Raw genomic sequence first — 11,944 nt, 5'->3', positions numbered from 1 at the left:
CGTCATAACAAACGATCAACAGCATAGTTACACGGTGAGTTCATGAAAACTCAATGCACCGCATCCATGGTTGAGAGAAACCCCGAATATCGAATGTGGCTACCCATGGATGCGCGGTGTCACAGGCAACGAGCTCATTCCAAGGCAGGGACCAGGGGGCCTCATAAATGACGCTGTTCACATGCAGACTGCTTATCTCTGTCCAATGAAGCGGGAGTCTTTCTATCCTTTTGGGTTGTCTGTTTGGGCAGGACTGCAGATAAGCGCTTTAGCAGTCATGGAATACGACGACCAGCTTGTTTTGATCCTTATGGCTCGGCCAATGCGAGGGATCGCGCAAGTCGATTGACCACGGGGAGGATCGCGTTTGCATTGCATTTTGATTATTGTATATCTGCAGTGCATACTGGAATACGGGTAGCATGGTTCTTCGGCAGACTTGCCGTGTTTGGGGGGTAATTTGGTGATAGCAAACGGAACTTGGCTAGGCTCAATGGGGGTATCGTGTGGTCTCATCTTATTAAGATGTTTTGCATCTTTGGTATCCTGGAGTCCCGTTAGTTAAGGAGGTCCTAGCCGTATGTCAGGAACAGGCACTAACGTTCTTCATCCAACAATGTCCGTTGCTCCCAGCTCTCCTCGATCCATTCCACCGTGACGAGATGTGGGAGCTTTCCCCCTGCCTTTGCTGATAGCGATTTTCGAATTGACGAGACCTCCGAAGAGGAACTATCCGGCACCACCACGATGTGAGTAAGAGACGGGTGTTTCATGGAGTCCACCACGCAACCACCCGCAAAGCGGATGGTGTTCGCTGCTAAGGACAGGCGGTAGATCTGAGTGGATGCTGGAGTCTCGCCATCTATCTCATCTTTCTTCAGTTGTGGGAAGAAGATGGTCAGTCCTTTGAACAACCACCCCAACGGAGCCTCGGCCCCAGAGCTGGCTTTCTCTTGAATGCGCTTGATCAGTTTGTCTATCGCGTCGGTGTTCTGAGAAGCATCTAAATCGTGGTCCTTGCGCATGTTCTTCAAGATCTACGTGATGTCAGTGGATTGCACCACACATAGACAACGGTGCTTACTTCGACGAGCTCCTCGTTAGTGGTATCCCGAGCAAAGCTATCATTATATGGATCAAGGCTTGCCATGATCTCCTCCTCTTTATCCTTGGTGGTGAAGAACATGTGTCTATGGCTTGTTAGTGGGCTATATGACCGTGTTGACATAGACATACCTAGGCTCAAAAGGCAAGAGCAAATCGGGCAGCCCGGCATCAATTTCATTTTGCCGGACACAATCAAGGATCCACGAAGGCCGTACTATAGCGACATTGCCGCTTTTCTGCAGAGAGGCAGCTTTCACCGTTCCTGCCAAGTGTCAATCACCAAAGGTCACGATCAGCGTGATGTGTAGGCATACTTCTATCTGCCACGCAGATTGTGTGAGGAGCCGCGTTGTTCGTCTGATAAAACTTGCCGCCGTTCGCTTTTACAAGCTGTTCCAACTCCGCTTTCGACTTCTTTACCGGCATGTTGGAGTCCGTCAAGACGACTACCTTGGTTAGCAAACATCCAAAGCCTTGGTGGTCACGATCTTACAAAAGTTGAGCCCGTCAAATATATGCCCAGAAGGACCTGCATATTCGATCTCAGCGTCCGAATCGTACCCTGCAATGGCAAGGGGCTTTTTCGTCGTTCTCTTGACACGCTTCTTGCGCGAGTTGTCGACGCTAAACTCCTTTTCCTTCTGCTCCTGCTCCACGTTTGATTTGAGGTCCAGAAATTCCTGCACCGACAGCGCGCTTTTCCAATCCTTGTCCATCCGCAGTCTCTTGAACCGTGGAAAGCGTAGTGTTAGGCCAATTCGGAACTGATCGCTGACCGAGACGGAGGCTGCTTTGACGCAGAGGACGACTGAGTCTTCTGGCTTGATCCACATATCTGGGCGTTCGTGCTGCGCATCACCCCCTGCAAGTTCTATATACTCTGTGGGAGGCTTCTTGGGGTTCCATTCCTTCCATTTGCCATCCGTGTGATGTCGAATATTGGCATAATCGGCCGCGTTGAACCCTCCGCCTACCTTGCAGAAAGAATAGCATTTCGTTGAAGTGGCGCCCTGAGACGAGTGACCGCCATCTGCTCTGAGCCCGCACAGAAAGCTCGAAAGCCTGCCACCTCGGTGGCCTGATCCAAAGTAGCCTCCAATAACTACAACGTCAAGAGACTCTCCGAATTCGGTCATGTACTCCGGCTTCACCTTCATCCAATCATCATGTCGTTCATTCAAGCGGTACGGCGAGCGAGGGTTCTTGAGCACCAGGCCCTCTGAAGCCTCTGCGACAACCGATCTTAACGCGGCTTCAATTTCAGCTTTGCCGGTCGCTTCCTGGTAGGGATGGATTTCGAACCGGCGGTGGACAGGTTTTATACTCTTCTGCAACGCATTCCGACGGTCCCGGAGTGTATATCTGGTCAGGTCGCGTCCGTTCAAGTAGAGAATGTCAAACACGCGCAGGAGAGGACGGGATCCTCCTGAGAAAGGGTTTCTTTGCTCGGACAATGCCGCAGTCTTCAGAGTACCGAAGGGAGCAGGAGCATCTTGTTCTGGATCCCATGTGATCATCTCACCATCCAAGATGAGGCTTTCGACCCCATCTGCGAAAGCGTCTTTTAGATGTCTTGTCAAAGCACCATTCTCGTCATATATTCCACCACCATAAAGGTATGTGTAGTCCTTGGCTTTTCTCGACCAAAACCGAAACCTCCTGCCCCCGGGAATGGAATCGTCAGACTGCATGTGGAGTTGCATGCGTTCACCGTCGAGCTTCTCCTCGATCCAGAATACAGGGTCATCCTCGGTCGGCTTCATGCGACTAATCATCCGATCCAGCGAATGCATCTGGAACTGTGCCAGCTGCGGCTGATAACATTGCATCAATGCGATCCCCCGGTCCTCGGCCTCAAGTCGAATGTTCGGGTCATGCAACTCCCAACAGACCCGTCGGAGACTACTGGAGATGCTGTACAGATTTTCCGCATCGGGATGCCATACATCAAAGAACGTCCGCTCCGTCGCCCCGACTTTCATCTGACGAAGTATAATCCGGATCAACCACATCAGCTCCTCTGGGTTCATGTGCCGGTAGAAGTCTGTTAGAATGGGAAGCTGCTCGTCTTCTTTAGAGGCCGCTGACAGTCGGTCGAGTTTCTCATTGACCTCCTCGATGGACATGTTCCCGACTTCGGTCCGCATCGGCCGCTTCGAGATGACATCGTAGCATCGCCCGGCGAAGTCGCCCGCCATGCTGGATCCCGCAGCCTGTCCGGGGAGCTTCCAGTTCAGCAAGTTGAACCCGTCTTCGGAATTCTTGTCGATCTTCATGATTTTGACAAGAAGCTTCCCGATCGCTTTTTCCTTAATCCCGTACATCGCCCGATCGCGGTCCTTGTCGGGAAGGATCAGCCGGAAGGCGGGATATATGTCGTCGCCGACTTTCCTTCCTCCACCGTGAGATGAATCGCTCGATCACGTCGCGTCGTCGCTCCAACGGGTTCAGGTGCGCGGTCGACTGCCCATGGGGACCAACTTTGCGGCGCGCAGGCGCGGCCCCAGCTGGTTTCTTTTTGATCTCACTCAGGGGGTTGAACAGTGTTTGAAAGAGCTCGTGAAAGGGTAGAGTTGGAGAATGGTTGCGTGGGCGATTGGGATACCTGTGAGGAGTAACATTAGTGAGCTGTTGTTGAAGCGCTGGATCGGTGGATTACTTTTCATCTAGGTCGGAGCCATCCTCATCCACTGGGGGATTCGGCGGTCTCTCATGGTCCATAATATCGCCAGAATCCATCTTGCGTTATGAAGTGGAATGCTCCATGGCATGTGTTGTCGTGTTATGCGGGGGATGGAGAGTTATAAGCTCCGTAGTGTCTAGGCTACATTAGGCACCCCAACTGATAAGATAAGGAGCGTGTGACATGACATCACAGACGAACTACGTACATTCGAACCAGATAGTCCGCTCACACCAGTACTATACTCAATCAGTATCGGACACTTGCTATGGGTTAGGGAATTGGGTTGGATAGACATATGGCCCTAGATGGGGGCCCGGCGGCAGAAGATATTGGTGGTTGTATATCTCTGCCAGTATACACAACATTAGCCCGGTTACAATCTGTCGTCAGACTTATAACCCCAGAGTTTCGCATTAACCGGACGAGTATAGTTGGTAAGTACAGGTGATATATACTTGGATCTATAATACAATGAATGCATGAAATATTCACATTGGTCTTGGAACTTCCTTGCCCAACACATGTCTACATAGCAGGGAGACCATTCGCAGTCTCGGCTGTGACCTCGACGAGCTGCGTGAGAATAGCCGCCAGTCTTCGCGAGATCCCCCAGGAGCTGAGTTTGGCAAGGGTCTCGCAGCCCATTTTAAGGATCATTTCTGGCCCGTATGGACCACAAACGTCCCCCACGCCCGTCACTTTCCCAATCATGCGGTGTCCTTTACGGACAAACATCTGGACCAACTGGTCATCGCAAGGGGTGTCCAGCTGGATGGTCACTGTTGTGTTCGGCTCCTGTCCAGCAGCGCTCTGGTCGGGGAATACTTCGGCATGACACAGGCCGTAAATCCAGAGCGTGAGGGTGGCGAGAAAGACAGCTACAGGCTCGTGGAATGTGTTGGCCAAGTATCGTCGCACATGCCATAAGGTGTTTCCCGAGTGTATGACCGCCAAACGTGCTTTGTACTGATCATGCTTCATCCAACGCAGAACGTATTGCCACTCAAGGGTCTCTTGGCGGTCAACCCAGTGGACCCTATCGGTCGCCAGCGCCGTAGCCAATGTGCGAATCTCCCGAAAGGGAGTCAGTAAGATTAGCCGCGCTTCGTGCAGATGCAGCACCGGGGGATGCTCCAGTCCAGCAGCTTCAGTAATGGCGCTATTTGCTGACCAGTGGAGAATATCCAAACAGTCGCAAGCACTATTACGCCATTTCGAATATGAGGGAATCCCCGGTAGCCAGACAGACCCCGATGGAATCGCAGATTCGCGAGATTGCTTTTTCGCAGTCGGGTTCCAAAATGACAACGGACGACGAAAGTAGTCACCCACCTCCCACATTCGGTGGTAGAGGGCATGGATGATTAAGACCTGGCTGAATTCGCCCGCCCAGGGCACGAGGTTCTTTTCAATATACATCATAAGAGTCGCATCATAGAGCGATGGGGTTTCCTTCGCTGTGGTCACTGTGTCAGTTTGAAGATGCAGATCGTTGGTAGCACACATACCTGGAATATCATCGAGCAGCCTCTTCCACGTCAGAGCGGAGTTTGCTTGCCAAAGTCTCTCATGGGAGGGGAGGGGCGCCTGGCCATCATCGAGGCAGAGTAAAGGGCGGCTATCGAAATGATATGCTAGTGTACAGTCCAGAAGCTATTTCCACGTTAGTAGGACGACCAAGCCTTATTGAAGTGGCTTCCCTACCCATATAAGATACCCTAATCGTCGCCTGACTTCGTCTTCAATCCATAGGGCCCACTGTTGATCTAATGTCTCGGGGCGTAGGCCGGCAAGGCCAGATGGGCCCAGTAGGCCTTCTCTCATGGTATGGTTCACCAGGTCCCCAAAGCTGCTGAAAGCAGAAGCTCCACATCGCTCGCTGCGTCCATGAAACAGCCCAAGGCAATTAAGGATTGTTGCCTGGAGAAGCCACAGTGGGCTTCGGTCAAATCGATGTTTTTCTTTCTGAGTATTGTGAATCATAGATCCCACCAAATTTTCAAGCTAGAGAGCTTACCTCGACATTAATGGCCCGTCGAAGAAACTCATGAAATGCCTGCGCATATTTATGTTGCTCATTCAGCCCAGCATACTGACAGCCTATTGCTGATACTGCCACGGTCACCAGCCAATGGCATGCATTGGGGTTGAACGTTGGACGGTGGAAGATAGGATAAATCGGCTGAAAAGAGCTGAAAAACATAGTCACAAAGGTCGACAGATTCCGTGCGGTTGGGAAGGTCGCTGATTCGAATTTGCGGTAAAGAGAATCGTCGGCACAACATAAACGGCGAAACCACTGGTAGATATGATCGTATGTCTGAGGTTCTATCTTGAATGAGGATGCTGTTCCGTTTTCGAATTGCGCATCTACAGTCGGCTCTTCGATCATAGGAAACAAGAACTGCGGTTCTGCATCGTCTTTCTGTATGTGAGGAAGTGGGCTCGTAGACCCTCTATGGCGGCTTCCAGATGGCCCTGGTTTTCGTTGATATTTTGAGATCTGCGCTCCAGAGTTGTGTACATTATCTGCAGAGCGCTTGTTGTTCAAATTGGACTCCAGTCGGGATGGTAGTGGTTGATCAGTGCTGCGAGAAGACACGCCAGTTGTCCCTGGCCTGTTGGTATATCCACGTTGAATCTGAGCTATATCTTCACTCAGGGAGTGGTTGAAGGTAGGGCTGAACAGAGATCCCGGACCTAGAGAGCTTGAGGAAGGCCCTGCTCGGAAAGTGTGCGACGAAAAGCCAGGGGAGGTAGAGGTGTCATTTACTGAGCCAAGTAAAAAGTCATTAGGAAGCCAATTAATTGTAGAGAGTGTGGAGTGGTCGAGGAAAGGCTGAGTGAACGCTAGCTGGGATTGTTGCATGCTTGTCTCGGCGGGGTCGATCTCTGGCTCCGTATTTGCTGGTTCTAACGGCCTTCGTAGTTGGAAGTTTAGTTCGGAGTCCCGCTCCGCGGCGAGTGTTCCGCGCATATTTGAAGTGGATACGCGAGGGTATGGTTGAAGGACGTTTGCTCCGCCGTATGGATGAAATGGTGGCGTGGTGGTCTCGGAAGGAGCGTCGGGATTGGTATCGCGACGCATTCCCTGGTGTCCATTTTCCAGCGTTTCAGAGTATGCATGAGAACCAGGCCCAGATGCGCGATGGACAGATGGGTTAGGACCATTCGAACTGGGCAATTGAACTTGGAATTGGCCGATTTCATAAGCTGGAGTTTGAGATGGCGGTTGGGCAGCCCCGTCGCTATCCGGGGCTAAGGGAGACAGAGTCTGCTGAGAGAGATTCTGCCGAGAGGGCTGGTCATTGGGTGCGCCATTTTTTGACGACAGTAAGACCTGAGATGCATCCTTCCGCCCCTTTGCTTTGGAGCGACGCTCTGTGGGGTATTGGCATTCCAGCGATCGATTTTCGCATCGAGCGCATGGGAATCCTCCACTGCATCGCACGCGTGCGACGGCGCATTTGAAACATGCCCGGAACGTCTTGACGGTAATTCTATGAGTGCGGTCTTTCCCGCCATCGCAGCCTAAGGTATGATGGCTTAACTCATGACGATGGAGTGTATCACTGGCCACGGTCAGCCATTGGAGGCTTCAAAGATTGAACGGCTTCAAAGCAAGAAATACATACGTCCTGGAGAAATGACGACCACACTGGGTGCATTCGAATGGTTTCTCTTTGGTGTGGCTGCGGAAATGACGCTTCAGGTGCTCCGGCCTTCTAAACGTGCTTCGGCAGACGGAACACGTGGTTTGACCGGAAGACGCGCTAGGCTGCATGCCACGATCCTCGCCAGGGCTGTCGGTTTTGATGGTACCGTCAACGTCAGGGAAGTTTACGGCCTCTATTGATCGCTCTGTTAGAATTGATCTAAAATTCCTTGTGCTCCTCGAAAGGGTCCACAGTTGATCTCTCGATAGGAAAGCGGGGCGAAAGAAATTGGACTTACCTGGGCCAGCGTCGCTCTTTTCCAGCGACATGGTGTCTCATGGGAACAACACGCGGGATTTCAGCATTGCCGCTGAGATGGTACAGCAGCAGTTGAGAGGAGCGATAAGAGATATCCATACATGATCTAGAGCGAAGAGGAGATCAAAATTGCAGGTCCAACATAGCCCAGATGGGAGGAGAGAAGAAGTCGGATCTTGTCGCAAGGCTCTGGGGTAAAAGCTTTTGGCAGAGGAACCGGAGGCGGGGAAACATGGCTAGTCGATCCGGATGAATTCCCCGCACTCGGTTAAATGCGATGGGATAAATCCATTGCTTCTGTCCATACTGAGCTGACCCTACGTGTGGCGGCCAAAATCGAGCAGGTGGCGGCCAGATCCCGTTTCTTTACCCTATATAGTTTACATTGGTGGCCGCAGGCATTCCGACACAAGATGTTTCCCTCGTCTAATGGGGAGCTTGATCTGTTAGTAAAGAAGGATCGGATAATTACGGCGCGGTTATACATAGAGGGTGCTGGTTGACTCGTCCAGAGCTAGAGGGTTTCTGTCGGTGTTATGCTGAAAGAGTTAGTCTCTTCAGCATCGATGGGGAAGGACCTGTTGACAAATTATGAGAATATTCAGAGGGTCCATTTACATGCAAAAGAGTAATTTATGGCAGAACAAATCTACTCCGTGCTAGGTAGTCTATCAGATCGTCGGACTTCCATTCCGCTTTCCTAAGTCGGCAGTCCTGCTGGCAGAAAGCGATGGCAGAATCCTGTTGATCTCCACATCTCTATCTGCCAAGTACGGAATCATGGCATGATCCTCTCCTTGATCTGGATCGTCGTTGGTTTTCGCTATCACCTAACACGAGGCTTTAACACCCCAAAACGTCTTTTCTTTCTGGCGCTCAAACTTCGCAGCGGGCCATGAATGGCGAGCCCAATGCCCGCCCCGAACCAGCGGGTAGCTCCCCATTTGTCTGGCTGCCAAGTAGCCGTCAAAGGTGCTGCCACGGCATTCAATGCTCATTCGCCAAAGACCGCCGTATCGTCCCTCTCACGGGGGTTAGCTTCCGCCCAAGGAGACCGTGATGGCTGTCGCGGTGATCAGAAGCCGTCATCACGACCGCAGTCCGCCGGGGAGCCCGACGTGCCGCCTGAGGTCGGATCGGTCAAGGACAAGATAGGAAGATTTGCAAAGCACTCCGACCCACCAGCGTCTGCAGCGTCGTCCAAGATCACTCCCCGGGAGGCGACAGCGATCGCGCCGCATTCTTCCGAGCAAGATGTCGCGGCACGATTGCCTTCTCACAAGCCACCTGTTCCCAGTCGCAAGCCAACGGCACTCACGACCAGCAATATAAGAGCGGATAAGAAAGATACACTGTCTAATCATCATCCTGATAGACCACATACACAGCCAGACACACCAGAACGCCGGGATACACCAACCACCCCAAGTAGATCACATGACGGAAACTCCATTGAACGCAAAAACCCACCTCCCAGCAATGCATCTATTCCGCGGAAGCCACCGGCTTCGTTACCTTCGCAGCTGGCTGCGACGAAACCGCGTCCTGTGTCTCGCCCTCGGACCGGCGCATCAGGGACTGTTGCGCCGGTCGTCCCTGATGCGCCGGCGTCAATGCCAGTGAGCATCCATGCCGGGCGAACAAGAAAACGCGTTGAAATCCCATCCGTCGAGTACTCGTTCGGCTACTTTGTCTACGACACCTTCCGCCCTACTCAAAGGCCAGACTCCGGCACTTCCCCCACGGTCCAATCACCGTGCCCTTCTGGACGAAATGAACTCTTCACCGCAAGCTTCCAGTCCGAGCTCATCGTCTATCTATGGGCGGGCCCATAATAATAGCAACTCCAGTTTGGTTACCGGCATGGATGAAGAGGCCCTGTCGGATGCAATTGTGGCGTCGTCATTGGCGTCCTCCCGAGCATCCTCCGCAAGGAGATCTCCTCCGCCCCCACCACCGCAGCGACGGGCAGGAAATCGCTCCACCTTGCATCTACAAACGGGCCGGAAGGAGCTAGCAGAACACCCCAGGGCGTCGAGCCCTCTCCGACACACGCTGCGCAGCCCCGCCAAGATGAAGGAAGAAATGAAAAACGATCACCGACACCACCACCGGTTGCTCCCCCATAAGCATCCCCACAAGCATCACGAGGGAGATCGAAAGAGATGGCGCGAGGAGATCACGGAGAAGGCTCGCAAGCGATACGAGGGCGTGTGGGCTGCAAACAAAGGGTTACATGTGCCGACCCCTGAGCAAGTGCACCAGTACCTGTCGATACCGGGTTCGCCATCCATTCAGTACCCACCGCATCCAGAAGAGATGGTTGCCAAGGTCGTGGTGCGTGACATTTGGTTAAGGAGTCGTCTTCCTTCGCATGTGTTGGGACAGGTTTGGGAGCTCGTCGATCAACAGAAGATTGGGCTTCTGACACGGGAGGAGTTTGTGATCGGTATGTGGCTGATTGATCAACAACTCCGGGGGCACAAACTCCCTTCTCAGGTTCCGAGGAGCATCTGGGGCAGTGTGATGCGAGTGTCGGGCATCAGTCTGACCGACATTCATTTCTCTTCTTGACTTCGCCTCACAGGGTTGGCTCGGGGCCCTCTTTCCGAGGTCGAGCTCTGGCTGATCGTCGATGCAGGGTGGTCCCTTGTGCATGATGGACTTTCGGGGCCACCAGGAGTAGACAGCCAATGATACGGGATATCTGTACATACGCATATTAATAATAAATATAAAGCATGGCACAAGGACGTTTCTGGACCATATCAGACCGTTGGAAAAAGTACGAAATGCAAAGTACGAACGGATGATTATGTATCATATGTAGGATGATAGACTACCTAGTATTGTGGCTTGGTCGGCCAGGCCGAGTCTAACGGTTGACACTTGCATGTCGGTGTATTTGATGTGAGATTGATCGTGGGACTACCTCCCCCTAGCGTCTGATCGCGAGAGGCATTCCGCTAATGGAGGAGGCGACGAAGAAGGCGACCGTTCTCTGCATTGGCATGCGCCGGGCTGGTCTGGGCCAGGCCGTTGCCTTGTGGTCAGCAGGAGAAAGTGGTTTCCGTAAAGCAGTGTATAAGAAGCTGATGGAGCCCTTAAGTAGTAAACAAGTCGTAGTTATACAGTAGAAAGGGCCGTTGTGTCGGGTCCTCACGTGATCTACGGTGTCTCCGAGAGAAAAACAAAATCTATGCAAGTACGATACTACAGGTATACTACCGATCTATTCTCCTTTACTACCTAGTCCTCTGTACAAAAGAATGTGCCTGCATACAGATCTCATCTCCGTTGATCGCCGGTTTACCTACTGCCTACTCCGTACTATCTAGTGACGATCTTCAGTCTTCGTCGACCGGCACTTGACTAATCATCGCCCATCGAACGCCACTGTGCTTGTCTGGGAGGGAGCAAATCCCGAAGCGCTGGTGTTCGGGATTTGGATGCGCTGCACAGGCCGGGCCTGCCTTAGCTCCCCCAGCTTTTATCACGACTCTATCAGACCACTTCCACGTCTCCGGGTCGCCGTACATACCACCCAGGCACTGGTGATTTTTAATCCCGTGTCCAAGTCTGTTTTGTGCCTTCGCCTGTCCGTCGTGATGTGCTGATCACCCCATCTACTTCCTTGACGTCGGTGGATGACGGAGGATACAACAACTACTACTACTACACTACCTACAACTCCACGCTCCTTTCACCTTTCGCGGTCGGCGCATTACTATCAATCTATTACGAACGCCGTCGGTGACTGTATCGGGTTGTCCTACGACCATTTACTCTGATTACGCAATCACCTTCCACCAGCGCCATGGTGTTTGAGGACTATCGACCATCTCGTCACGATGGAATTACTCCAGTGACCCAGCCCAGGACCTCCCGGCCCACTGTGGTTCGGAAGAAGTTTGCCAAACCCCCGGTCAAAGTAGCCTGTCTATCTTGGTATGTGTCTAAGAGTGGGATCAATATCGTCATCCATCTTCCACATGGCGCATCTCAGCTAACATTTGACAACAGTCGTGCTTCGCGAACACGTTGTGACGGTCAAGACCCTTGTTCCAATGTACGTCCTTCATCTCTGTCCTCTTTCATCTTCTCTGTTGGACTGTCGTGGCCTTTTCTGTACCCCCCAATATCACCATTTATTGACTAGATGCTAAACCTGGTTTCC

General features: G+C 52.3%; 5 protein-coding genes across 5 annotated transcripts in view; 3 read left to right on the top strand and 2 right to left on the bottom strand.

The window, feature by feature from the left end:
* Positions 1 to 596: 596 nt before the first annotated feature.
* On the bottom strand, positions 597 to 3,383 carry ATEG_02071 (DNA ligase (ATP) DNL4; the record flags this gene model as incomplete). The annotated part of the gene is made up of 5 exons (XM_001211249.1): positions 597 to 1,037; positions 1,085 to 1,190; positions 1,237 to 1,369; positions 1,422 to 1,553; positions 1,601 to 3,383. 5 exons carry the CDS (start codon positions 3,381 to 3,383, stop codon positions 597 to 599), a joined length of 2,595 nt encoding a protein of 864 aa, XP_001211249.1.
* Positions 3,384 to 4,318: 935 nt separating this feature from the next.
* Positions 4,319 to 7,778, bottom strand: ATEG_02070 (putative C2H2 transcription factor; the record flags this gene model as incomplete). Its single annotated transcript, XM_001211248.1, has 6 exons — positions 4,319 to 5,259; positions 5,302 to 5,446; positions 5,498 to 5,758; positions 5,811 to 7,293; positions 7,429 to 7,654; positions 7,748 to 7,778. 6 exons carry the CDS (start codon positions 7,776 to 7,778, stop codon positions 4,319 to 4,321), a joined length of 3,087 nt encoding a protein of 1,028 aa, XP_001211248.1.
* Positions 7,779 to 8,678: 900 nt separating this feature from the next.
* On the top strand, positions 8,679 to 9,602 carry ATEG_02069 (uncharacterized protein; the record flags this gene model as incomplete). The annotated part of the gene is made up of 1 exon (XM_001211247.1): positions 8,679 to 9,602. One exon carries the CDS (start codon positions 8,679 to 8,681, stop codon positions 9,600 to 9,602), a length of 924 nt encoding a protein of 307 aa, XP_001211247.1.
* A 28-nt stretch (positions 9,603 to 9,630) lies between these two features.
* irs4 lies at positions 9,631 to 10,464 on the top strand (the record flags this gene model as incomplete). Its single annotated transcript, XM_001211246.1, has 2 exons — positions 9,631 to 10,216; positions 10,355 to 10,464. The coding sequence occupies 2 exons, from the start codon at positions 9,631 to 9,633 to the stop codon at positions 10,462 to 10,464; spliced, it is 696 nt and encodes a 231-aa protein (XP_001211246.1).
* A 1,120-nt stretch (positions 10,465 to 11,584) lies between these two features.
* Positions 11,585 to 11,944, top strand: part of ATEG_02067 (uncharacterized protein) — a gene marked incomplete at both ends in the record, with an annotated part of 2,828 nt that continues 2,468 nt past the window's right edge. Inside the window, one exon of the mRNA XM_001211245.1 lies at positions 11,585 to 11,715. Within this exon, the coding sequence (XP_001211245.1) occupies positions 11,585 to 11,715 (131 nt within the window). The remainder of the gene's footprint in view (positions 11,716 to 11,944) is intronic.

This window comes from Aspergillus terreus, genomic scaffold (genome assembly GCF_000149615.1).
Source record: "Aspergillus terreus NIH2624 scaffold_3 genomic scaffold, whole genome shotgun sequence".
In the NCBI taxonomy this organism is placed as follows: domain Eukaryota; kingdom Fungi; phylum Ascomycota; class Eurotiomycetes; order Eurotiales; family Aspergillaceae; genus Aspergillus; species Aspergillus terreus.
Note: the sequence above shows the minus strand (reverse complement) of the source record. Positions and strands in the feature narration are given on the sequence as shown.